The sequence below is a fragment of the Bos javanicus genome, chromosome 17 (assembly GCF_032452875.1).
Source record: "Bos javanicus breed banteng chromosome 17, ARS-OSU_banteng_1.0, whole genome shotgun sequence".
Taxonomy (NCBI): Eukaryota; Metazoa; Chordata; class Mammalia; order Artiodactyla; family Bovidae; genus Bos; species Bos javanicus.
The window spans coordinates 70,499,591-70,521,965 of NC_083884.1; the positions used below are offsets into that span (position 1 = coordinate 70,499,591).

General features: G+C 52.6%; 1 protein-coding gene across 3 annotated transcripts in view; it reads left to right on the top strand.

The window, feature by feature from the left end:
- Window positions 1-22,375, top strand: part of LIMK2 (LIM domain kinase 2) — a 54,588-nt gene that overhangs the window by 18,656 nt on the left and 13,557 nt on the right. The window contains exon 2 of one of the 3 annotated variants that reach the window (XM_061385417.1): window positions 13,012-13,333. The exons of 1 other annotated variant lie outside the window; for it this stretch is intronic. Coding sequence is in view for 1 of the 2 variants with exons in the window: in XM_061385416.1 (XP_061241400.1) it covers window positions 14,334-14,386 (53 nt within the window). In the remaining variant the exon portion in view is untranslated. Of the gene's footprint in view, window positions 1-13,011; window positions 13,334-13,375; window positions 14,387-22,375 lie in introns of those variants that run through there. One more of the 3 variants, XM_061385416.1, reaches the window with a different exon arrangement.

A 22,375-nucleotide genomic window follows, 5' to 3' on the forward strand; every position in this document is an offset into this window, starting at 1 on the left:
GCCATGAAGAGCTTTCTCTTTCGAGAAGTGTTTGCTAAAGGCAGAGCTCTGGAAAAGAGATGCCGCAGATAGAAAGCTGTCATCACTTCGTCAAGCTGCAGACCATTTCCTCTAAATTTGTGACTCCAGGAAAGGCTGGTGAAGAAATCACAGACGTAGCCACCGACTGTGGTGTAATGGGCTGGCTGACGACAGAGGGTTTTCTGCGGTGCTGAGAGCACCCACACCCCTATCCACACAAGCACAGTAGCTTGATAATTAGAGTAACAGGTACCATTTATCGAGTGCTCACTCTGCACCAGACACTGTCCTAAGCACTTCACATACATTATCTCATTTAATTTCCACAGCACCCTAATAATGGCGGTGCTGGTCTTACCTATTTTACAAATATAGGGAAGTGGAGCTTACTTGCCCACAGTCACAGAGCTAGTAGCTGGCATAGCTGGGATCTGAATCGAGGTGTCCTGCCTCCTGGCTTACCAGAGTCTTTGCATTCCTGACTGGGGCGGTCATTTAACCTCCCTGAGGCTAGATTTCCTCTTCTGTAAAGGCAAGGTGAAAAGAGACCACTGGTGGTATCAGCTAACATTGAAGGGCCTCTGTTCAAAGGCTTCGAGAACTCAAGTGTCGACAGAAAGTGCTGTTAAACGGCTCTGGGCCTGGGAGTCGGTGGAGCATCCCTGCCCCCTGCTGTTGGTGCTGCTGCCACTCAAGCCCCTGATGCCCATTGACCCGTTTGTCCAGTTCGTCTCTAAGGAAGCTGTCAGCAGCAGGGTGTTAAGGCGGGTGCTCAGGGGCCTGCGGCCTGCCGCGCCGGGAAGGGAAAGGGCAAACACCTGGGCCGCCTTTTGCCCCCACAGGGGACTCCATCGTGGACAAGATGGGGCTGCTGGTATGCAGCAGAGCTGTGCACCTTAGTCCTGCTCTGTTCTCTGGAAAGAGAAAACTAAGATCCCATAGAAGCCCCGCAGCAGCTACTGGGGCAGAGATGGAGAGGGGTTGTGGGGAGCCAGGGATGGACAACTGATATTTACTAAGCATTGTATTGGGAGTTTCACTTAGATTATCTGATTGAATCGGTTTCACTTAGCTTGCCTTACAGTGATCCTGCAACCCCATTTTGTCCTAAAACAGAAAGGGCCAGAAAGAATAGGTAACTTGCTCAGAGTCACACAGAGCTGACGTTTGAATTCAGGTCTCTCTGGCTCGCGGCGGGGGTGGGTGTGGGGGGTTCTTCTTCCCACTGTGACTTCCACAGAGGAACAATAGACCTGGATTTGAGCTTTAACTGAGCCAGGCCAGCTGTGTAACTGGACCAGGTCGTTAGCTACAATGAGCCTCATTTTCTTATCTCTAAGACATGGTGAAAGTTACCCACCTCATGAAGTCCCTGTGAGCATCACAGACGTAGCGGATCAGAGAGCACTGAGAGTGTTAGGATGGGGCAACGCAGGGTCAGCGGCTGCAGGGGCAACTCTGGTCCTTAGTTTGCCATTCTGACTTCACTTAGAGCATCATCTACTGTATTAAAGCATGCAGTTGGCTGCTGTTGGGGATACAGATTTGACTTCTTGGCCTGTTCTCCTAGCTTGGAGCATTCTTAACAGTGGGCTCTAGTCTGTCTTCCACTGTGTCTCTCCCCTGGAACGTTCCCTTGTTGGTGGTCCAGAGGACAGCCCCACCAGTCTGTCTGCCAGCCACTTTTCAGTCCATCTTGTCTGGCCTCCTGAGCTGCGCTGGAGGTGGTAACGTGAACCAGAGTTCGCAGTCAGGCTGCTTGAGTTTCCATCCCAGCGCCACTTGAGTCACCACCTTCATCTTTCTTTGCCACAGTTTCCTCCTCTATAAAGGAGTGACTTGGTTCCATCTCAAAAGGTCATTCTTTGTGCAGACTAAATTTGACCGTGCGCTCAGTGCACTTAGCACTGCCTGGCCGTAATCAGGACTTAATAGGTGTTAGTGTTGACTGTTGGTGTCTCAGTCACTCTGGAAGCGGCCCCTCCCCTTGGCTGCCCCGAGTTTCCCCGATCTCTCTGGTCGTTGTGGCTTGTTCACGCCTCTCTACCCAGCTCTGAAATGCTGCCGCCCCTCCGGGTACTCTATTTCCTCCCTGGGCAGCCTCACCCACCCCCGCGGCTCCTGTCGTCCTGCACACACTGGTGACCTATACTCCACACACTGATGAAACCAGTACCAGTCCAGACCTTTCCACTGAGTTCTAGACTAGCTGTCCTTCTGTCGACCTCGCATGTCCCTTTGGATGTCTTGTGGACATCTCAGACCCCGCTGGACCTTCAGTCTTCCCCCCAAACTGACTTCTTTTCCATTGTTACTATCCCTTGAATGGTGCCACCATCCGCCCACTGCCCAAGCCACAGCCCAGGTGTCCTTCACCTCTCGTCATCTGCATATCCAAGCCTGCCGGTTTTAATATCTCTTTAAATAGTAATATAATAGCTTTGAATGCCTCCACTTCTTTCCATTGCTCCTATCACCACTGTGTTCTGGGTTACCACCATCCCTCACCTGATGACCGCAGTAGACATCTAACTGTCCATAGTCATTCTGCACCCCCAGTCCATTCTCCACAGAGAAGCCAGAGTAGGTGATCTGTGGGGGGGAAAAAAAAAAAACCAGTGTGACCGCATCACATTCTGTCATCTCTCTGCCTTATACACTTCAGCAGCTTTCTAGCGTTCTTAGATCAAGGCCACAGTCCTTTTGGGTGCCTGTAGAGCCCCTGTGGCCTGGCCTCGCCCCACAGCCTCTGTTTCCTCTGCTTCAGCCTTGCTGCTCCTCACAGATCCAAAACTTGCTCTTCTTTCTTCTGAAGGGACTTTGTTCCTGCTGTTCGCTCTGCCTGGAATGCCTCCTCACCCTGTTTTGGTCTAATTAACACCTGCTCATCCTTTAGATCTCTACCTGGATGAGGAATGGATGTCTCAGGGAAGTCGCTGCAGAATAGGTCATGGCCCCTGTTTCACAGACCTTTCCCTTTGAAGCCTTTTCTGTGGGTTTAAGCTCACATTTATTCACTTGATCATCTTCTTAATGACATCCTCAGATCTGTACTTTGCTAGCATAACTTGGTTGGGGACCACAGGGCTTTTTACCTGTCATGTGTCACCACTGAGCTCATGTTGGCATGGGAGGGATAGTTGTTGAATGAATTGCCAGGGGCCAGCCAAGAGATGTGAAGTAAGTGAGGCCTTTCCTTGCCCTTTCTTCCCCACATCCTTCCCTCAGCAGCCTCTGTGGCTGCAGTTACTGTAAACGGTAGTGAGTGAGTGGTTCTGAATGTTGGGTTACTTGGGACAGCTGCCTGCACCTGTTGAGGTGAGAAGTTAAGGACTTGTCTTCTGCTCCCAAAGGAGCCTGAGAGGCTGGCCCAGGAGTCCTCCTGTCCAGCGGCAGGTCTTGACCTGTCCTTCTGTGTAGGTACAGTCCAGACAGGAGTAAGCCCTGGAGAGAGAAGGGGCTCAGCTACTGTGGCCCAAATTGGTCATGAACTGCCCTGAAATCTGCCAAATCCCAATTCTAGTTGTAAGTTTTAAATTTTGTTTTTTAAACTTTTAGAAATCTTTGAAAGATGGCATTAGCTAAAGATGACCATTGAGTGTAAGGTAGGGGGGGGAAGTATCTTTTACTTTTGGGTGATTTATGGTGGGGAGAGTGTGGATTTGGGCACTTCCCCAAGAACTTGGAGATGAAGTTTGTCCTGTGGGGGTTAGACTGGTTGGGTCCATGTGGAATGGGAGCAGTCTTGTGTGGTAGTTAAGAAAGACTCTAGAACCAGATTGCGTGGAGGCAAATCCTGGCCCTGGCATCTACTAGCTGAGCACCTTGAGCAGGGTACTCACCCTCTCTGTGCTTTGTTTCTTCATCTGTGAAACGGAGAAAATTGCCTACTGCCTGCCTCCTGGTATTATTTTGGGGGCGAGTGAGTGAAGCTGTGTGTGGCCCTGGTGGGGCCAGGGCTGGCAGAGCAAGCACTTGTCACTATTATCTGCTTGTTGGTAGCTGCCAGGGAGCCCTGAGTCTCCCAGGGCTGAATCAGTATGTAAATTGGTGACATGTGCTCCTTAGAAGAAAAGCTATGACCAACCTAGACAGCATATTAAAAAGCAGAGACATGACTTTGCCAACAAAGGTCCATCTAGTTAAAGCTATGGTTTTTCCAGTAGTCATGTATGGATGTGAGAGTTGGACTAGAAAGAAAGCTGTGTGCCAAAGAATTGATGCTTTGGGACTGTGGTGTTGGAGAAGACTCGAGAGTCCCTTAGACTGCAAGGAGATCCAACCAGTCCATCCTAAAGGAGATCAGTCCTGGGTGTTCATTGGAAGGACTGATGTGGAAGCTGAAACTCCAATACTTTGGCCACCTGATGCGAAGAGCTGACTTATTGGAAAAGACCCTGATGCTGGGAAAGATGAGGGCAGGAGGAGAAGAGAACGACAGAGGATGAGATGGCTGGATGGCATCATCGACTCGATGGACATGAGTTTGAGTAGGCTCCAGGAGTTGGTGATGGACAGGGAGGCCTGGCGAGCTGTAGTCCATGGGGTCGCAAATGTTGGACACAACTGAGTGACTGAACTGAACATACTTAAAGAAGTAATGATTTTTTTTTCAATTAAAATTATTTTAAAAACTAGTGGAAGTCTTCCCTGGTGGCTCAGTGGTAAATAATCCACCTGCCAATGCAGAAGACATGGATTTGATCCCTGGTCCAGGAAGATCCCACATGGCACAGAGCAGCTCAGCCCATGCACCACAACTGTTGAATCTGTGCTTTAGAGCCCGTGAGCTGCAACTGCTGAGGCCTGTGCTCCCCAGTGCCTGTGCTCCACAGGAGAGGTCACTGTGATGAGAAACCCTTGCACCACCACTGGAGAGTAGCCTCGACTCTCTAATGAGAGAAAAGTCTGCACAGCAGCAAAGACCTAACACAGCCAAAATAAGTGATTTTTAAAGAAAAGAAAAGTCAGTAGAATAATGTCCAGCAGTGAAACAGAAAGTGAAAAGTCAGGCAAAGCTAAAAGTATGTCCACATAGAGATACCGAATCTGGGTTTAGTCACCAGAAGGGCCTTCTTTGTTGCAGGCAGGGCTGGTTTGGTTAACACTCAACTCCCAGAATGACATTTCTCTCCGTGACTCTTCATTTCCCTTTATCTTAGGTTCATGCTCACATTGCAGCTTTCTGATGCCTAATTCAGCTTCCTGGGTTCTTCTTTTTTTTTGGCCACACGGCACGTGGAATACTAGTTCCCCGACCAGGAATCAAACCCTCACCCTTGCAGTGAAAGTGCTGTATCTTACCCTGGGACCATGAGGGAAGTCCCTAAACTGACTTTTAAAAAAATAAATGAAAGGACCGTCTCGATGGAGACCTGGCCTGAGGATGAAGCTGTGCTCTGCTGTTAGTGAACACTAGCCGGCAGCAGGCCTCAGTGGACGTGCACACAGTCAGCTGTGGACTTGAGACAAATGCCAGTAGTGGGAGAGGAACTGGCAGCTCAGGACCGGCACTCCCTTTGTATTTCAGTCTTCCTGTTCTCTTGGTTGAGAGCCTCTGCTTGCTTAATGCCTCTGATGACTCCTCTTGCCCGTGGGCGACCTGGCTCATGGTGGTCTGCCCTGCCCTCCCTCACCATCCCAGCCTCCCGCTGCTCGCTCGCTCACATGTGCCCAGTGCCGTGGCGGACGGGCCTTCCTCTGTTCCACCTCAGTGCTTTTGCACATGTTGTTCCTTCAGCTGAAATGCCTCTTGTCTGCCTGGCGATCAGCCTGTTAGATGCGGCCAATCCCTCGTGGAGGGGCCTCCCCACATGCACCCGCTCTCCTCCCCACCAATCAGAGGAGACTTTCTCCTTCTCTTATTCTCCGTGTATAACCTCAGGCGTGGCTCCATCAGTATTTGTTTACATGTCTAGCATCACTCCCCGAGTATGAAATTCTCTCAGTCTGGAGCTGCATCCAGTTCATCTTTGTATCCCAGAGCTCGGCAGAGTGCCAGAACACAGCGGGCACTTGGGGTTTGTCGGGTGAACCATGTTTTTGTCCAATGACCACCTTTCTCTTTCGACTCTTGGATGAAGCCCGCCCAGTACACGTCATCACCATCTCTTCGCTCTGCACTGTTCTCCCAGGCGAGACCGCTTCTTCTGACATGGGGGCATGGAATAAGACCTCCATCTGTAAATGTCATTCTAGAGTCTGGAGCCAACAGTGCTGCAGCCTTGAGGGATGGCATGCTTTCCGCACAGCCCAGCCCATGGTGCTAGAACCTCTCCTCCCTTGGGCAGTGCTGGAAGAGTGCTAACAGGCTCTCTTTCCACCCTCTTCCCCGTGACCAGGAAAAACCTCCCAGTACCTCAGGCCGGATTATCTGAGTGGTTTTCTACGCGTCAGTCACCTTCTGGTCCTGCCTTACCCGGTAGTGATCCTGGTTAGATTGGGGGAGCCCCACTCTGCTCCCATCAGTAGCACTGACTCTTGTAGCAGTACCGGCTGTTTTTGGTTTTTTAAATATTTATTTATTTGACTGAGCCAGGTCTTAGTTGGGGCATGTGGGCTCTTTAATTGCAGCATGTGGGATCTAGTTCCCTAACCAGGGATCAAACCCGGGCCCCCTGCATTGGGAGCATGGAGTCTCAGTCACTGGACCACCAGGGAAGTCCCTGTTTTTGTTTTTGTCAGCCCTTGTGCTTTGCTTTGTTAACTTGTTTCAGTTCCAGAGGTGGCCTTTTCATGAGATGACCCTGTATTCTGGAGTCACCTTTCCCCAGTGTACCTTGAGCAGCAACACTGCATTGTCACTGAGGACAAGAGAGAGGCAGCTACTGTGGGTTCCAGATGCGTAAGAACAGTGCCAGGAGGGGGGCGTCCCCAGTGAGCCAAGGCTTCACAGGATGTCAGCCACCAAACCTTTCTTTACTCGAGCTGCATCCAGAATAAGCAGATGAACAGACTGCCTGTAGCCGTTTCCTCCTTCGTAGCAGGGGATGCTAGTGATCTGTCCTGCCTGCCTCTCGGATTTTGTGTGAGGATAGGATGGAATCAAGGGGGAGAGTGCACAGAGAGAGGAAAGCTGTGCTTTCAGCCTCCAGTCTGCATCAGAAACACTGGGGCTTACGCAGAATGCAGTTCTTGGGCTCACTCTCAGCAGTTCTTACTACATCGGTCTGGAGTGGGCTCAGGAAGCTTGATTTTTAACACGCTGTCCAGGGGCATCTCATGCTGCTGTTCTTTTAACCACGGTTTCAGAAACAGCACTATAAATCAAAGAACAAGTATAAAATAGTTATTCGAGGCAACGTTAGTGCCTTGGACCTGGAATCCAAAGTCTTGGGTTAAATCCCAGCTCTGCCCATTCCTAAACCCGTGACCTTGAATGACCTTCTCTTTGAGCTTCAGTTCTTCATAAGTACAAAGGAGATGATACTCTTGGACCTGGAATCCAAAGTCTTGGGTTAAATCCCAGCTTTCCCCATTCTCAGACCTGTGACCTTGAATAACCTTCTCTTTGAATTTCAGTATTTTGCCTGTAAAATGAAACTGGTACACCCCAGCCTCACAGGGTTGTGAGAATTAAAATGTTATGTGAGCAAGCCCACCTCAGTAAAGGGCTCATGGAATTCGGTCAGTGTTTTACAGAAAGGGAGCCAAGTGTCCACTACTTCTGGAATGTGGTGTCGTGTTAACAAACACAGGGTGAAAGACAGTCCTTGGCGCCGAGCTTAATCAGATGGCACAGAGTCTGAATAGAGCCTTAGACATAGGGTCCAGCCCCTCGGAACTCGGAAGGGAGGACGGAAAGCCCAAGGTATACAAGGGTACCCAGTCAGGTGAAATGTGTTTAGTTTAGATGGAAAAATTATTTCTCAATACACTGAAGAAAGAAAGGCGGGGGTGGGGGGACCTTATGGGTGTAGGAACAAAACCGCTGTTAGTAACTTTTGAGAAACTGTGCAGAATGGGGTAATCCCCCCGGGTGTAATTGCTTATTACTGTATAGTTGTTAATACCTGCTGTGTATCAGGCATTGGTGATCTAATCGTGAATAAGAACGGAGGTGGCTAACTGGCCTGGTTTTCAAAAAGGAAGAATAGAGATCCTGGAAAAAGTACTCATTACTTTTTTGGCTTGACTCCTTCACAGAGTCCTGATGGGATTTTGTGGACGAATTCCAGTGGGGTTCCGTGGAATTTTGCAGATGATGGAATAGGTGGGCAGTGAACACTTAGGACAGGGGCTCCAGCAGCCGTGGATCCGTCGTGACTCATTAGACCTGACTTCCTATTCTCACTGGGTCCTCTTGAATTCTACAAGGCATTGGATAAAATCTTTTGTGATATCCTAACAGTGCAAATGTGGGCAGGAAATCTGGAGAAATCAGAGGCAGAAGTTCAGGGTACCCAGCACTTTGGGGCCCTGTGTTGTTGCAGAGGCCGGATTCCTGAATACCTCACTTGGGCTCCTGTTGAGGAAGGCCTTAGGACTGGAGGTTGGCAGACCCGGCTTTTAATCCCAGCCCTGAGCTTCCCACAGTAACTTGGATGGGTTGCTAACATCTCTGGGTTTCCCTTGCCTTGTCTGTGCTGTACATACTCCTTTCTAGGTTGTTGCAGGGACTGACCTGGCTGATGAGCTTGAAAGCTCTCTGTAAATGGAAAACACTTTATAAACCTTAGTTTTCATCACCAGTCTAGAAGTTGCTCATAACAGGGTTCCTGAACCATTTACTAGGCATCTGTGAACATCAGGTGTGGACCTCACATATTCGATCTGGAGGTAGGTAGATACAGGCTCCAAGTCCCTCTTATGTGATGTGCTTGAGGACGCATCAGGGAATCCCCTTCCTGAGAAGATATGAGTGCTCTGTGGGAGGTGGGCCTGGAAAAGGGAGGAGATAGCTGCCAGCTGGGGGTGGAGGAGGCTTCAGAAGGAGCTAAGGGAACAAGGGCTTGGGGACTGACTACCCAGGGAGAGCCTGCATGGCCGGGTGAGGAAGTGGAGGGGAGGAGGTGGCCAGAGCCATGACCCCAGGAGCGAAGCTGTGGAGACAGCCTGGGGATCCCCAGTGCAGGGCGCCCAGGCAGGCTTAGCACTAGGAAAAATGTGTGAGGTGTTTGCTCTAAACCGTGGGACTTCTTTTTGTTTTTGTCCATTTATCATTTTAAAAACCAGCACTTAGGAGCTTCCCTAGTGGTCCAGTGGTTAAGAATTCACCTTGTAATGCAGGGGACACTGGTTCCATCCCTGGTCTGGGAAGATCGTACATGCCACATGGCAAGTAAACCTGTGCACCACAGTTAGTGAGCGCACGTGCCCTAGAGCACATGCTCTGCAACAAGAGAAGCTGCCACAGTGAGAAGGTGGTGCACACAACCAGAGGGTAGTCCTGCTAGCGACAACTAGAGAGACCTGTGTGCAGCAGCAAGGACCCAGCACAGCCAAAAAAGCAGCACTTAGGGATTTCCCTGGTGGCCCAGTGGCTAAGACTGTTCTCTTCCAATGCAGGGGGTCCAGGTTTGATCCCTAGTGAGGGAACTAGAGGCCTCATGCTGCAAGTAAGACCTGGAACAGACCAAAAAATATATATATATATATGTATATATATATGCGGCACTTAAGTGTAAGGAAAACAATGTAGGCAGTATCAAAAGGGTAGAAAATGAATGCTGTTTCATCTGTGCTGCTTGTTTCACTGCCCTAAAGAGGAAACCGATTAGCCATGCGCTAGAATCCAGCAGGATGGCTAAGGACTATGTATGCAGACTTTTGAAACAATGGGATCACTCTGCACATTCTCTCCGATGCCTAGATTTTTCATATAACCCCTCATCCAGGACAGTTTCTGTTTCAGGACCTAAGGTCTCCCTCGTTATTTGTAACAGCTGCATAGTATTCTGTCTCATGGATGTGCAATAGCCCAGTCCTGCTGACAGACACATGGATTGTTCCTCATCTTTTAGTATTAAACCATGCTGTGAACACGTGTCTCGGCACATTTGTAGGAATATTTCTCTGGGCAAGATTTCTAGCAGTAGAATTGCTGGGACTCCCCTTCCTGAGAGCTGACTGCTGCTGTAGTGTGGAAAATGAGCTGGAGTAGAAGGGGAGCAGAGGCAGGAAGAACGGCCAGCAGATGGGCTGACGCTGCTCCCTGGCTAAGGTCCCTGAGTACCCATCCCTGGTCAGAGTCCTCCCGGCCAGTAGAGGGCCCCACAGGGACAGAGTTCCCCAGGCATCAGGCTGTCTGACCAGAGCTGCCTCCGAGAAGAGGCTGGGGTGATTCATTCATTCATAGTGTTCACTTGGGGCCGCTGGTCTGAGGGCTGTCCCCTCCAGCCTCTCACCAGCCACCTTAAAGCCCCGCTCCTCAGCTGATTCCGAGGAGTCGGTCGGCTGGGCTCCCTGCCAGGTTTCCAGCTTGAGAAACGTGCAAAAGATTACTGCCTCTCCTGCCATCTTCCCCCGCCGTCACCGCCAGTCCAGGGATCCCGGCACTGCCTCTGGCAGCTGCCGCGTCTTGTGCCAGCTGCTCTGGTACCTAGAAGAGTGGCTTCCCACCCAGAACCAATATCCAGGGGCAGGGCGTAGAAATACAGCCTCCACTGTGACCTTTCACCTCCCATTCTGAGGGGTTCGGGCCCTTCGAAGTTGGCCCCGAGGAGCCACACACTTGGGTCTGAGCGGCCAGCGGCTTCTCACATCTGGTGGTCCCCCATCTTTTGTGGTTTCTCTGGAGGTCTGGATTTATGGGGGTCAAGCCGACTCTGCCTGGGAGGGGCCTGGGAAGTGGCTGCACCTCTTCCTGGGGGAGGTCCTCACATTAGTTCCCCACACGCCCACCCACCCACCGAGTGCTTTGTGAGGGAGCAGGGGGATGGAGAGAGCCTGCAGCCTCGCTCGCATTCCTAGACACCGACTCACTGCGCCCGCCGCCGCTGGAACAGCAGAGCTGTGTGAAATGTCAAGAGGAGTTATGCTCATGGGCTCCCTGGCCCTGTCTCGCTGTGGCTTGCATTTTCTTCCACCCGCACTCTGTTCATCAGATGGAAATCGGAAGGTGCAATTAGAAGATAATTTGCTAGTTCCAGACTTAATTTGGGGCCCCCTCCTTGCCTGATCGAATTACAGGGGAACATAATAGATTTTTGGTGAGAAGTAGTTGGCTGGAAGAACAGAGCTCCCCGCTCTCCAGCTGGGCGGGCCTTTCAGTATCCCGCGTGCCGTCCCCTCTCCGCTCTGTGCGGCCCCCCACCCCTGGCTCTTGTGTGGCCCCCAGGCCGGAATCCTGATCCTCCCAGGGTCAGCTCAAGAGGTCTAAACTCAAATTGAGACCCAGGGAAACAGGGAGCCCTCTGCAACTTCATAGTGCTGAAAAACGTGGAAGCTGGCAGTTTTTTAGAAACATCACTGAGACCGAGATAGAGGCAGCAACTTGCTGAAGGCCACAGAGTGAGCCTGTAGTGGTAGTAACAGTGGTCTTAATGATATTAGCAGCTAACATTTATCAACCCTTAATGTGTTCCAGACTGCGTGCCAAGGGCTTACGTGCAGGGCCTTGTCGCATTCAAACCCAGACAGTCTGGCTGCAGTCCCAGGCCAGGCTCCAGCATAGCAACGGTAGAGCCCAGGATTGACAGCCCAGGTTCGAATCCTCGCTCCACCTCTCACACGTGCAGCTGGTTGACCTCAGGCATGGGGTTTATACTCGGTACCTCGGTTCCTTCCACCGTAAAAAGGGGGGAGTCACAGGACTGTCAGCTGGCGTGGTTTAAGTTCATTCATGTGTGTAAGGTGCTGCGCGCAGGCTTGGGGCAGGGTGCGTGCTGGTCCAGTGCTCACTGCCCGCCGGCCGCCTCGGGGGCTGGAGCGTGGGGCCCGTGTGGCAGGACACAGACGTGGCTGCCGTCCGCACGAATGCAGGAAGTGGTCTTCACTATTAGAGGCCAGGTACAGTGTGGTTGAGGGAGCTGCCTGTGGGGCAGAAGCCAGCAGACTAGCCCACTGCCTCTTTTTGTACAACCTTTTGATTTTCACATTTTTTTATCTTTTTTTTTTTTTTTCAAAAAAATATATTTATTTATTTATTTGACTGCCTTGGGTCTTCTTGCAGCATGTGGGCTTTCTCTAGTTGTGGTTGTTCTGCGACATGTGGGTTCCTAGTCCCCTGGCCAGGGAGCAAACCCATGTCCTTGGCGTTGGAAGGCAGATTCTTAACCACTGGACCACCAGGGCAGTCCCTTCACATTCTTAAACAGAGGAAAGCAAAAGAATATTTTGTGGCACGTGAAAACAGCACAAACTTCACGCTTCCATATCCATAAGTAAAGCATTATTGGAATATAGCGACATCCATTCGTTTTATATATATAGGCCACTGTCGTGCTGCAGTGACACAATCTGTATTCGTTTTAGGCCTGCACAGCCTAAAATGTTTGCTCTCTGGCCCTTTACAGAAAAAGTGTCCCAGCCCCGGCTCTTACTGGATTTGAAACCCAGCTCCCTCACTCAGCAGCTGTTTGTCTTCAGGCTAGTGACACAACGCTTAGGAACCTCAGTTTCATCATCTGTTAAACGGGGGTGATAACATCTACCCCATGTATTGGCCATTTAAGTATGACAGATAAGTGATAATGCAGGGCCTGGAACGTCCTAAGTGCTCCATAAGTGGTAGCTTATAACAGGGTGCAGACACCCTGTCTTATCACTTGTGTCCTTATCCCCGTGCCCCATCAGTAGAGGAATGGGAAGAGGGCCCCCCAGCTCCCAGCCTCCACCTTCGCCACGGGCTTTCCTGTCTCTGGGACAGGGTGACTTGCATGGAGAGGAGCGTGTGTCGGGTGGGAGAAAGCAGGCGTCGCTCCCTCAAGTCCAACAGTGGGGTCTGGACGTGGCCCCGTCTTCCTCAGGCAGAGGGTAAGGGACTCTCTCGATGGTGGGCCCTGGTTTAGCCAGTCCCGTCTCCAGACACGTGGCTCATCGTCCCCACAGGCACCCTGGGCCTTGCCCTCCATCGTGCCCTGGTTTTCAGTGTGAGAAGCCTGGTTACCGTGGACACCGGGGAAGAAGCACCACTGCCTGCTGAGGCCGAAGGGTGGCATTCCAGGAATGAATGAATGAATGAATGAATGAGAGGGCACAAGTGACCTGGACTCCAGTCCCTGTGCTCCTCCTGTGTGCAGAAGGGTTTTGCGGGAGATGTTTTACCTTGAAGAGGCAGAATGAAGCTCGGCGGCTGAGACCTCCAGCTCTAAAGTCACATGAGCCTGCATTTAAATACCAGCCCTGCCGCCGACTAGTTATTTGGCCATGGGTAAGTGACTTAATCTCTCTGTACCTCGCTTCCCTTGTTTCCACCGAGGAGATAGCCCCCATGTCAGAGAAATAAGACAGTATCACATGGCGCTTGTCACAGGAGAAATGGCAGGCAACATAGCGCTCTGGGCCTTGTTTCCTCATCTGCGGCGCAGCTCTGCCCAGAAGTGGAGTGCCCAGGCCAGACAGAGGGAAGGAATGAATGGGGACCCTCGTGCCAGTACCGAGTAGATGCCAGCCCGGAGCCGAGAGCCCAGAGGGCAGCTCCCTGGCCCTGGGTCTCTGGACCGGCCTCTGGGGCCGGAGGGCCCCCCCTTTAGGGGGTGTGGCTTGGCCTGGAGCTGGTCTCCTGGGCTTTTCTTCATCTCCGAGCAGAGTTCCCATCCTTTGGGCAGCTCTTCAGGCCGGGGACACTTGGGGCAGCTGTGCCCACCCCGTCTCCTGCCCTGCCCTTCCCCAGGCTGAGGGATGGACACCCAGCCAGTCCTGGTTATTGTCTGCGGCGCCAGCCTGCAGCCTCCCTCCCGCTCGGCTCCACCCCTTGCCTGCAAGGTCTGTTTCCTAATAGCTGCTCCAACCACACACCTCGTTCCGCGCGGAGCCCCTCCCCTTCCTCCCTCCCCCGGCAGGGGTGGGGCTGCCGAGGAAGGCTAACTTGACAGCAGCGCCTCTTTCTTGGCGAGTCACCGGCCCCTGCCTGAGAATGCCTGAATGCGTGTAGCCTCTGCAGAGAGGTGCTTCTCCTGAGTCCCGAGGGGCCGCCCAGCCTCGGAGAACCGGGGAGCAGCGTCCCAGCCATGAGCTCCTGCGGGACTTCGCTGGGGGGCAAGGGGCTCAGAACGCTCACGCCCCTCCGGCCGCCCCGGAGGGAGAGGTGAGCTGGGCAGCCAGCGCTGCCAGAGCCCCAGGCCTGTCATGGTGGCCGCCCGCAGGCCGGAGGTCCTCCCCGACGGGTTTGCAGCTGAGCTTGTGTCTTGTGTGTCTGGCGTGGGAAGAAGATGGGGAGTTACTTGTCCGTCCAGGCTTACTTCACCTCCAGAGACCCCTTCCGGTGAGTCGCGCTTCCCATCTCCTCTTTGGGCCCCGGTCCTGAGGGGAGGGCCAAGGCCACCCCCCTTTGCCTCTTGGGTTTTTCTTGTCCTCCCATCGCGCGTGTGTCAGGCACAAGCCAGTGGAAGCCGCTTCCCCACGGAACCAGGTCCCCCCACCCCAGATGCTGGGAACAGGGAGGGGAGGGGCGGTCGGGCCGCAGCCGCCAGGGAGCTTGGCCTCCCGGGGCTTCCCAGACGCACCTGGACGAGCCTCCGAGAGATGCAAGGTGCTGCCGAGCTGGCCTGCTCACGGTGCTACTTCTTCCTGGGGGAGTGCAGGAGGGGCTGTTCTTTCCAGCTCTCCACGTCTCACCTGTGGGCTGTGCCGCCTGCCCGGGAATTTGTCCCAACAAGCAGGATGGGCAGGTTTTGCCAAACAGCGTGGAAGCCGGCGAGGCTGGGTGTGGGCAGCCCAGTACACTGTAAGCTCTCTCATTACACAGTTTGTTCTCTTAATAGCAGGCACCTTGGCCTCTGGCCTCTAAGGGCTCCTGCATTCCCTGTGAGTAGGATTGCCTGGCAAAGTCCTGGGCACGTGAGACCTGGGGCAGCCGGCTTTGGAGGGTCCCGAGCTAGGGGGCCAGCCCCCATGCCTGCCGGGTCCCCAGACCTGAGCTTCTGCGGGGCTTCTCACGGGGAGATGTGGAAACTTCCGGTCTACCTCCGACCTGCCTTTCTCTACTGTCTGCCCCACCCCACCTCCCTACAGAAACTCCCCAGGGGGTTCTGGCCTCTGGGTCCCTCCTGGCTGGAGCCATTCCTGGCTGGGGTGGAGCTTGTTTTCATTCTTTGGGAGCAGCCTGTTCTGAGGTCTGCCTCCCCCTCACCAGTGGTCCTGGTCGGCTTCTCCCTCTGGCGTCCCCAGCCCAGCCCCTTGCCCAGATTGCGCTGTGGGGATCAGTCGGGTGGCCGTGCCCTGGGCAGAAAAGCAGAGCACCACGTGGCTTCTCAGAATCACCAGACCCTGGTCGAGTGGTGGGAAACCCCAGGGTCTGAGGGGGCGGGATAAAACTGGTCCTCGGGGCTGCCTCTTCCAGACATCCTGCCCGGCACTTCATCCTGCAGTCTCTTGACAGCCTCAAGACCTTTGGTGTCCCCGTTTTACAGATGTGGTAGCTGCTTTCAACAGTTAACTTGCAGGGTCTTTCTGGCCAGCCTCGGGAGGCTGCATCTCCCCCTGCGTGTATCTCCCCAGGACCGTTCTCAGGTTTGCTTTCCTCGCAGAGGAGAGAGGGAGCAAGCAGGGAAAGGCTTCCCCATAGTTTTCCTGGCACATGGCGAGGACAGCAGATATTCTCCTCTGCAGGGCCTTTGGGGATGGGGATTGATCTTGAGTTGTACCATGTGGAATCAAGATGCCAAGTGTTTGAAGCAGCCACTAGTTTAAGCCAGGGCCTCATTAATCCCTCTTACTCTTAATCCTGGATCGGCAGCCTGGGGGTGGGGTGGCTTCCTTAGAAGCCAGGAATGTGTGCCCCTTTTAATCTCTGGGGGCACAACACAGCCTCTCAGGAGCTCAAGCAGATAATGGACAGTCAGCGTGGACCTGTGAGGACCCGGCCACTGCGCCACCCAGGTCTGCCCGTGCTTTGTCTTGCTCTGCCCCAGCCCCTCCGGGCAACCTGACGGCCCTCCCCCCAACTCTGTTTGCCCAGCTGGAGTCAGGGGGGGACTGACTGGCGGGCCACAGCCGCTCTCCCCTCCCCCGAGATGGGAGGCCACATTCCTGAAGCCACTTCTGAAGAGCTAGCCGAGCATGGGGCTCTGTGCCCTGCCTCCCCACCCAGGGACCACCCAGACCCTCTCCTCTCCCAGGTAGCAGTCCAGTCAGTCACCAGTGTCACTGCCTTGTCAGAAAGCCGCTTCTGCCCTCGCCCCCTCCTTTATTGCAGGATGTCCTCAAGGGCTGCCCTCTGACCAGGTGCCTGACCCCACCCTGGGCCTCGGTTTCCTCCCCTGCGGAGCGTAGGGACTGGATTTCCTGGGCTCCTCGACACGACCCTTGCCAGATTCTGTGGAAGAAATTAAGTCCTTGACCCCAGGCCCTGAGCACACAGTTCTGGGTCTGCAGCTTCAAGGAGAGTGACGCAACCAGATTCCATGGGGACATGATCAGGCGTGACAGCTCGCCGGGGAGGGAAGTGGGAGCCGGGGATGAAGAATGCGATTTCTGTGCCCCAGGCGCCCCTGCCCGCCAGGGAGGCAGGCAGGCAGGCATCGTCCCCTTCTGCCCGTGCACCAGGGTTGGGGGCTGAGACGTAGTCATGAGCATCCTCGCGAGTAAGAAAACCCCTCCGATCGGAATTTACAGAAGAGGAAAATTAAAGAGGGACTTTAGTCTGACATCATTAAAGGATTTTTCTTTTTACAGCTTTCCCCTTAATGCCTGACGTTGATTTGGTGAGTTTGGTTTACACATTGTCTCTTGAAGAAAACAAGTGCATCTTTGTATTCTAAAGCAACCCTTGTTCAAAGGGAGAAACTATTCTTAACCCTGCCCACCTTCACAGTCATATTTGGCAGCTGCCTTAGGTCCCCTGGGACTCTCTCTCCTCTGAAAAATGAAGGACTCAGATCAGGTGAATGGTTCCCAGCTCTGCAACCCACGTGGCTCCTCAGACACACAAGCCCTCTTCCATTAGCTGCAGCACCACGGCACAGATGACTTGAAACCACAGGCTTTCTGGCTTCTGGTTGGAACTGAGTCAGCGCACTCTGGCAACACTTATTTCTTGCTGATCAGAAGCTCGTTATGTGTTTGGCTAATTTTTTCAAACAGGATAACAACCTATTTATTCCATAATAATTACAGCTTAATTGACAGCCTGTTTCAGTCTGCAGGGTCTGCAGGAAGGAGGGGTGATTAAGGGGTCTGGGGTGGTAGAAGGCTGAGCTCTGACAGACCGGAGTCTCTGGGCCCCTGCTCTATTCTGCCCCCGACCCCTTCGGGCCCAGAGGAGGTGTGGCGACCCCAGTCGTTTCACTCAGGCTAGAGCAGAGAGATCTGCCAGGTGCCCCGTGCACCCCAGTCAGTGCTCAGAGGCAGGGGCTGGAAGAAGCTTCTCCCACTCTGCTTTCTGCTCAGAGGCTAAGGACAAGCCTCCGGCCAGGCCCTCAAGCAGGACGCTGGAGGGCTTGTTCTTTAACCTGTGTAAATCCAGGTAACAATGGCTGTTCTGGCGCTCTCACCACCAAAGGTGGAAAATTTACCTGTAAACGTTTGGTCTGAAGAATTTTCATGTGACTGAGGGCGGGGCCTCTGTCTTATCTCACTTGGCTTCTCTCAGCACCTTGCTTGTTCCATCTGGCACACCCTCCATGAACAGTAACTGTTTCCTAATTGGTCAGAATTGATTATAATCAATTGATTTCTAACTGGCTAGATAGATAATTCATTTGGGGACCTTCCCTGTTTCCAGAAATCTGTTTGGTTCTGGGCCAAGAAACAGGTCCCTCTTGCTTGGGCCTGGGAGAGGGACGGGTCTGTCTCCTTTCACCCTGGGTGTTCTCCAATCGGAGAGGGAGGTGGGGAGATGAGCACTTCCTGGGCCCCCGCTCTGGGCCAGGCTCTCGCTGGGCGTCTGTACGTGGTTTAATTTTCATCATCACCAGTGTGCGAATGAGGACACTGAGGCCTGGGTCATGAAGTAACTGGCTTCAGGTGACTCAGATAGTGAGTGGCAAAGATGGAATGTGGACCCAGGTCTTAAGAGAAATTATTTATGAAACTTTAAGTTTGATTATTATTTTTTAACCAGTATGTTCCCTGCTGACTCTAAAGGCTTTAGCTTGGATCTGAGCTGCCCACTGAACTGACCATCAGGGTTTGGTCCACTCTAGCTGCCCAGGCTCTCCATAGTGCTCCGGGAAAGTTCTGGAGGTTGTTAAAGCATGTGGCTGGAGAGTCTCTGCTCCATTCACTGCTCTGGAGAGTGTGTTGGCTGATGCCTTGGCCCTGGGGTCTGGCTCCACCGCCAGGCCCACCACCTCCAAGCTCGATGCCCTGGGCCTATAGCCAGGGCACATGCTAATTTTCACTTGAAACTTCAGAAAATTGAAGGCTGGGAAAGGCTTTGGGGAGAAGGTATTGTGGCCATGGCCCCTGAGGATCAAGGTGGAATTCTCCTGAGTCACACCTTACATTCCCAGAGTGAGTTTTGGACCCTTTTAATAGGGGCAGAGTCTGCTGGGGACCAGCCTGCCATGGACTCAGTGGAGGAGGAGAGTCATTGTGCCACTTAACGTTGGGTCCTTGGGCTTCAGGAGAAGCACCAGCAGGTGCTGACACGCAAAGGGACGCGTGCTCTCAGGGCTCCAGCCTCTGTGTCTTCACAGATGCGAGCCCCACGGCCCAGCTTAGTGGGCGTGCTGCACCATGAAGCGGAGGCACACGTTGGTGCAGATTCCGGCTTCGTCATGTGTGTTCCGGGCAACTTCGCAGAAGTGACTTGACTCTGCTTTTCAGTCTCCTAGTCTGTGAAACAGGGCTAATCCTATCACCCTGCAGGGTGCGGTCAGGATTAGAGCTCATGAAAGTTAGGTATCTCCTACAGTGCAGCAGAATATGGTTACATTCTCGAAACAGGTTACCGTGGCTGCTGTGAACATTTAAGTGAGTCTGCCGCAGCAGTGTCCCCGGAGGCCCAGAACCACTTGTGTCCTGTGTAAAGCAGCCTGGGGGCTGTGTAAAGCAGCCCGTCCTCCTGTCAGACGTTCAGCTTCCTGTTCTTCAGAGTTGCCTGTGGCGCCGGCCCTGCCTGAGCAGCCGGCTGTGCCCCGCAGAGGCATTCCTTGACCCAGATATGTGCGTGGTGGTGTCACGCTCTGGCCAGGTCTTCTTCCCAGGAGGCCAGCACGTCTGGCTCCTGCCTGCCTGCACTTGCCCCTCTCCCCGGCCCCTTCCCAGTCCTGGCCTGGGCTACTTGCAACAGACAAAGGGAGGCTATTGGCAGTGGAGAGGAGGACGCATTTGGTGCTTCTGTGCCCTGCAGTGCACATACCATGGCAGGGGTGTAACAGGGCCCCGGCCAATGGTTGGTGCAGGTTCGTCTGCAGCAGCTCTCCTCCACCTCAGACAGGAGAGGGGCGGGCAGGGCCCGGTGACCGGGAGCCGCGAAACCCCAATGCTCCCACCTGGCCCGCTGGTGCTCGCCACGCCCATAGTGTTCGCTCTGGAAGTGTTTGCTGAGGGCTTACTCCGAAGGCCCTTTGCACGGTGCTGAGTCTCGCAGGGGTGAGTGGGATGCTGTTCCTCTCCTCAGTGAAGGAAGAAGGCAGGTACCCAGATGCCTTACATCAGAAGGTGGGAGCATGAAGGAAGGCCCTGCCCCTGCTGCCGGCCCCCGTGCCGGGCACGTCACCACCGTCCAGAACTGAGTTCTGTCCTCACTGCCTGCCTAAAAATAGGTGATGTTGCCACTTCAGAAATAAGGAGCCAAGCAGCTGGCCTGAGATCACCCGGGGGCGGGGTGGGGGGAGATACATGGTGCTGAGATTGGAGCCTTGGATCATCCAGGGGAAAGTCTAATCCCCTCAGTTTACGGGTAGGGGGACTGAGCCCAGAGAGAGAGAGGGGCTTGTCCAGAGACATGTGGTTCCTAAGAACCTGAACCTGGTGTCTCCTCCCAGCTCAGAGCGCATGTAAAAGTGTGCCTTTTACGCTGAGAGGAGCTGGAGTTGCGTGCCCAGAACGGGGTCTTCCCCTCCACCTCCTGTAACTCATGGTCTGCACTGAGCCGTCCTGGGCACTGCACATCCATACTCGTCTACCTGAAATTCAGCAGCCAGAGGACAAATGAAAAACGCTAAGGGTGGGTGGCTGATGGCGGACGCCCCATCTCGGCCTCTCGCCCTGCACTGTTAATCAAGTTTTGTTTAGATTTTCTCTTCTTCAACCCATTATAAGCTCTTGGAAGTGGAGGAGGGGACCCTGTATGATCTATCTTTTCTATCTGCAGTGCCTACCAAGTTACTCTAAGAACACACTTGCTTTGCCCTTCACAGTTTGCAGGAGACTTTGCTCTTTATTAACTTACTTGTTCATAGTGGCTCTTTGTAGTAGATGCTATGGGTCACGTTTTGTCCGTGAGAAAAAGCTAGTAAGAGAAGTTGTCCAAAAACCACCCAGGTAATGGCAGTAAGTGGCCAATAACATGAGTTTCCATTATCATCATCACTCAATAGCAGTGGACGCTACAGCATTGTTAGAGTGCTAGGCCTTTTATATAAGCTGTCTTATTTTAAAAAATATTCTTGGCCCTGCCACACAGCTTGTGGGACCCTAGTTCCCCGAGCAGAGATCAAACCCTTGCCCCCTACAGTGGAAGCACAGAGCCCCAGCCACTGGACCGCCAGGGAAGTCCCAAACTGTCTGTACTTTAACATGTATTATTTTATTTTCACAGTAGTCTATATTACAGATAAGGAAGCTGGGTCAGAGAAGTGAAATAACTTGCCCAAGATGACATAACTAGTAAGCGGCAGGTCAGGATTCAAACCAAGAAAAGTTCCACCCTGCCTCTCAGAAAGCAAGGAGAGTGTGGGTGCCGCGAGGCCTCGACGACAAGAACAGTCTGTTAACTAGGAAGAGGGAGGTGGGACAGGCTCACCCGGCCAAGGGGCTCTTAGCTCTGAGTGCCAGGGTCAGACGTGAGGATGATCGCGTGTGTAGACATGACCCCAGAACACCCCCAGCCTGACCGAGTGTGGAGCTTCACAGCCCAGTGACTGGAGGAGAAAGGAGCTCTGAGGCTCACACGCACATGTTACATGGTGCTGATGGAGTCTTTCTTCCCCTCATTATTTTATTTTGAAAAATTTCAGATATATAGAAGAGTTGAAAGACTAGTTTAAAAAACTCATATATCCTTCACCTAAGATCATTTGTTAAGTTTAAGCCACTTCATATGTCTGTATACACACATACACAGAGTTTTATTTTTTACTTATTTATAAGTAAATTGCAAGTAAAAGGAAATCAGTCCTGGGTGTTTGCTGGAAGGACTGATGTTGAAGCTGAAACTCCAATACTTTGGCCACCTGATGCGAAGAGCTGACTTATTGGAAAAGACTCTGATGCTGGGAAAGATTGAGGGCAGGAGGAGAAGGGGACGACAGAGGATGAGATGGCTGGATGGCATCACCGACTCAATGGACATGAGTCTGGGTGAACTCCGGGAGTTGGTGATGGACAGGGAGGCCTGGCGTGCTGCGGTTCACGGGGTCGCAGAGTCAGACACGACTGAGTGATTGAACTGAACTGGCTCTCCTTATTACTTTACTATTTTTCTTCTATAAATTCTTCTGTATAGGCAAAGTATCATTATCGCATCTAAAAAATTAACAGTAATTTTGCATTATAATCTAATGTATAGGCGAAATTCAGATTTCCTCAGTTCCAAAAATGTCACTCTTGTCTGTTTTCATTTTCAATCCAGAATCGAATCCAGGGCTTAGGTGTTGCATTTGGGGGTTTCTGTGTCTACTGGGCTTTTCTAATCCCTGTACCTTAACTTTTTAAAACAGAAAAGACCAGTTGTCTTATAGAATGACCTCCCCTTTCTGGATTTGCCTGATTGTTTCTATACACTTAATCTGTTTTTCTCAAGGATGCTCATAGGTAATGCTGTTGGAGATGGGTAGGTTCTGAAGAGTGGAGGTCACTGAGCTTCTTTGGTTCATTGAGGTATCATTCTTGACCAGAAGTTCTTAACTGGCACATGAATGGGCTTCAGTCCTATGACATGTACCCCATACCTAAATTATATGCACATTTTTCTCATGTGTGTATTTTTTTGGGAGAGGCTTCTTACTCAGTCGCTAAGTCATGTCGGGCTCTTTGCAACCCCATGGAGTGCAGCTCACCAGGCTTCCCTGCCTTCCACTATCTCCCAGAGTTTGCTCATTGAGTCAGTGATGCCATCCAACCATCTTATCCTCTCTGTCATCCC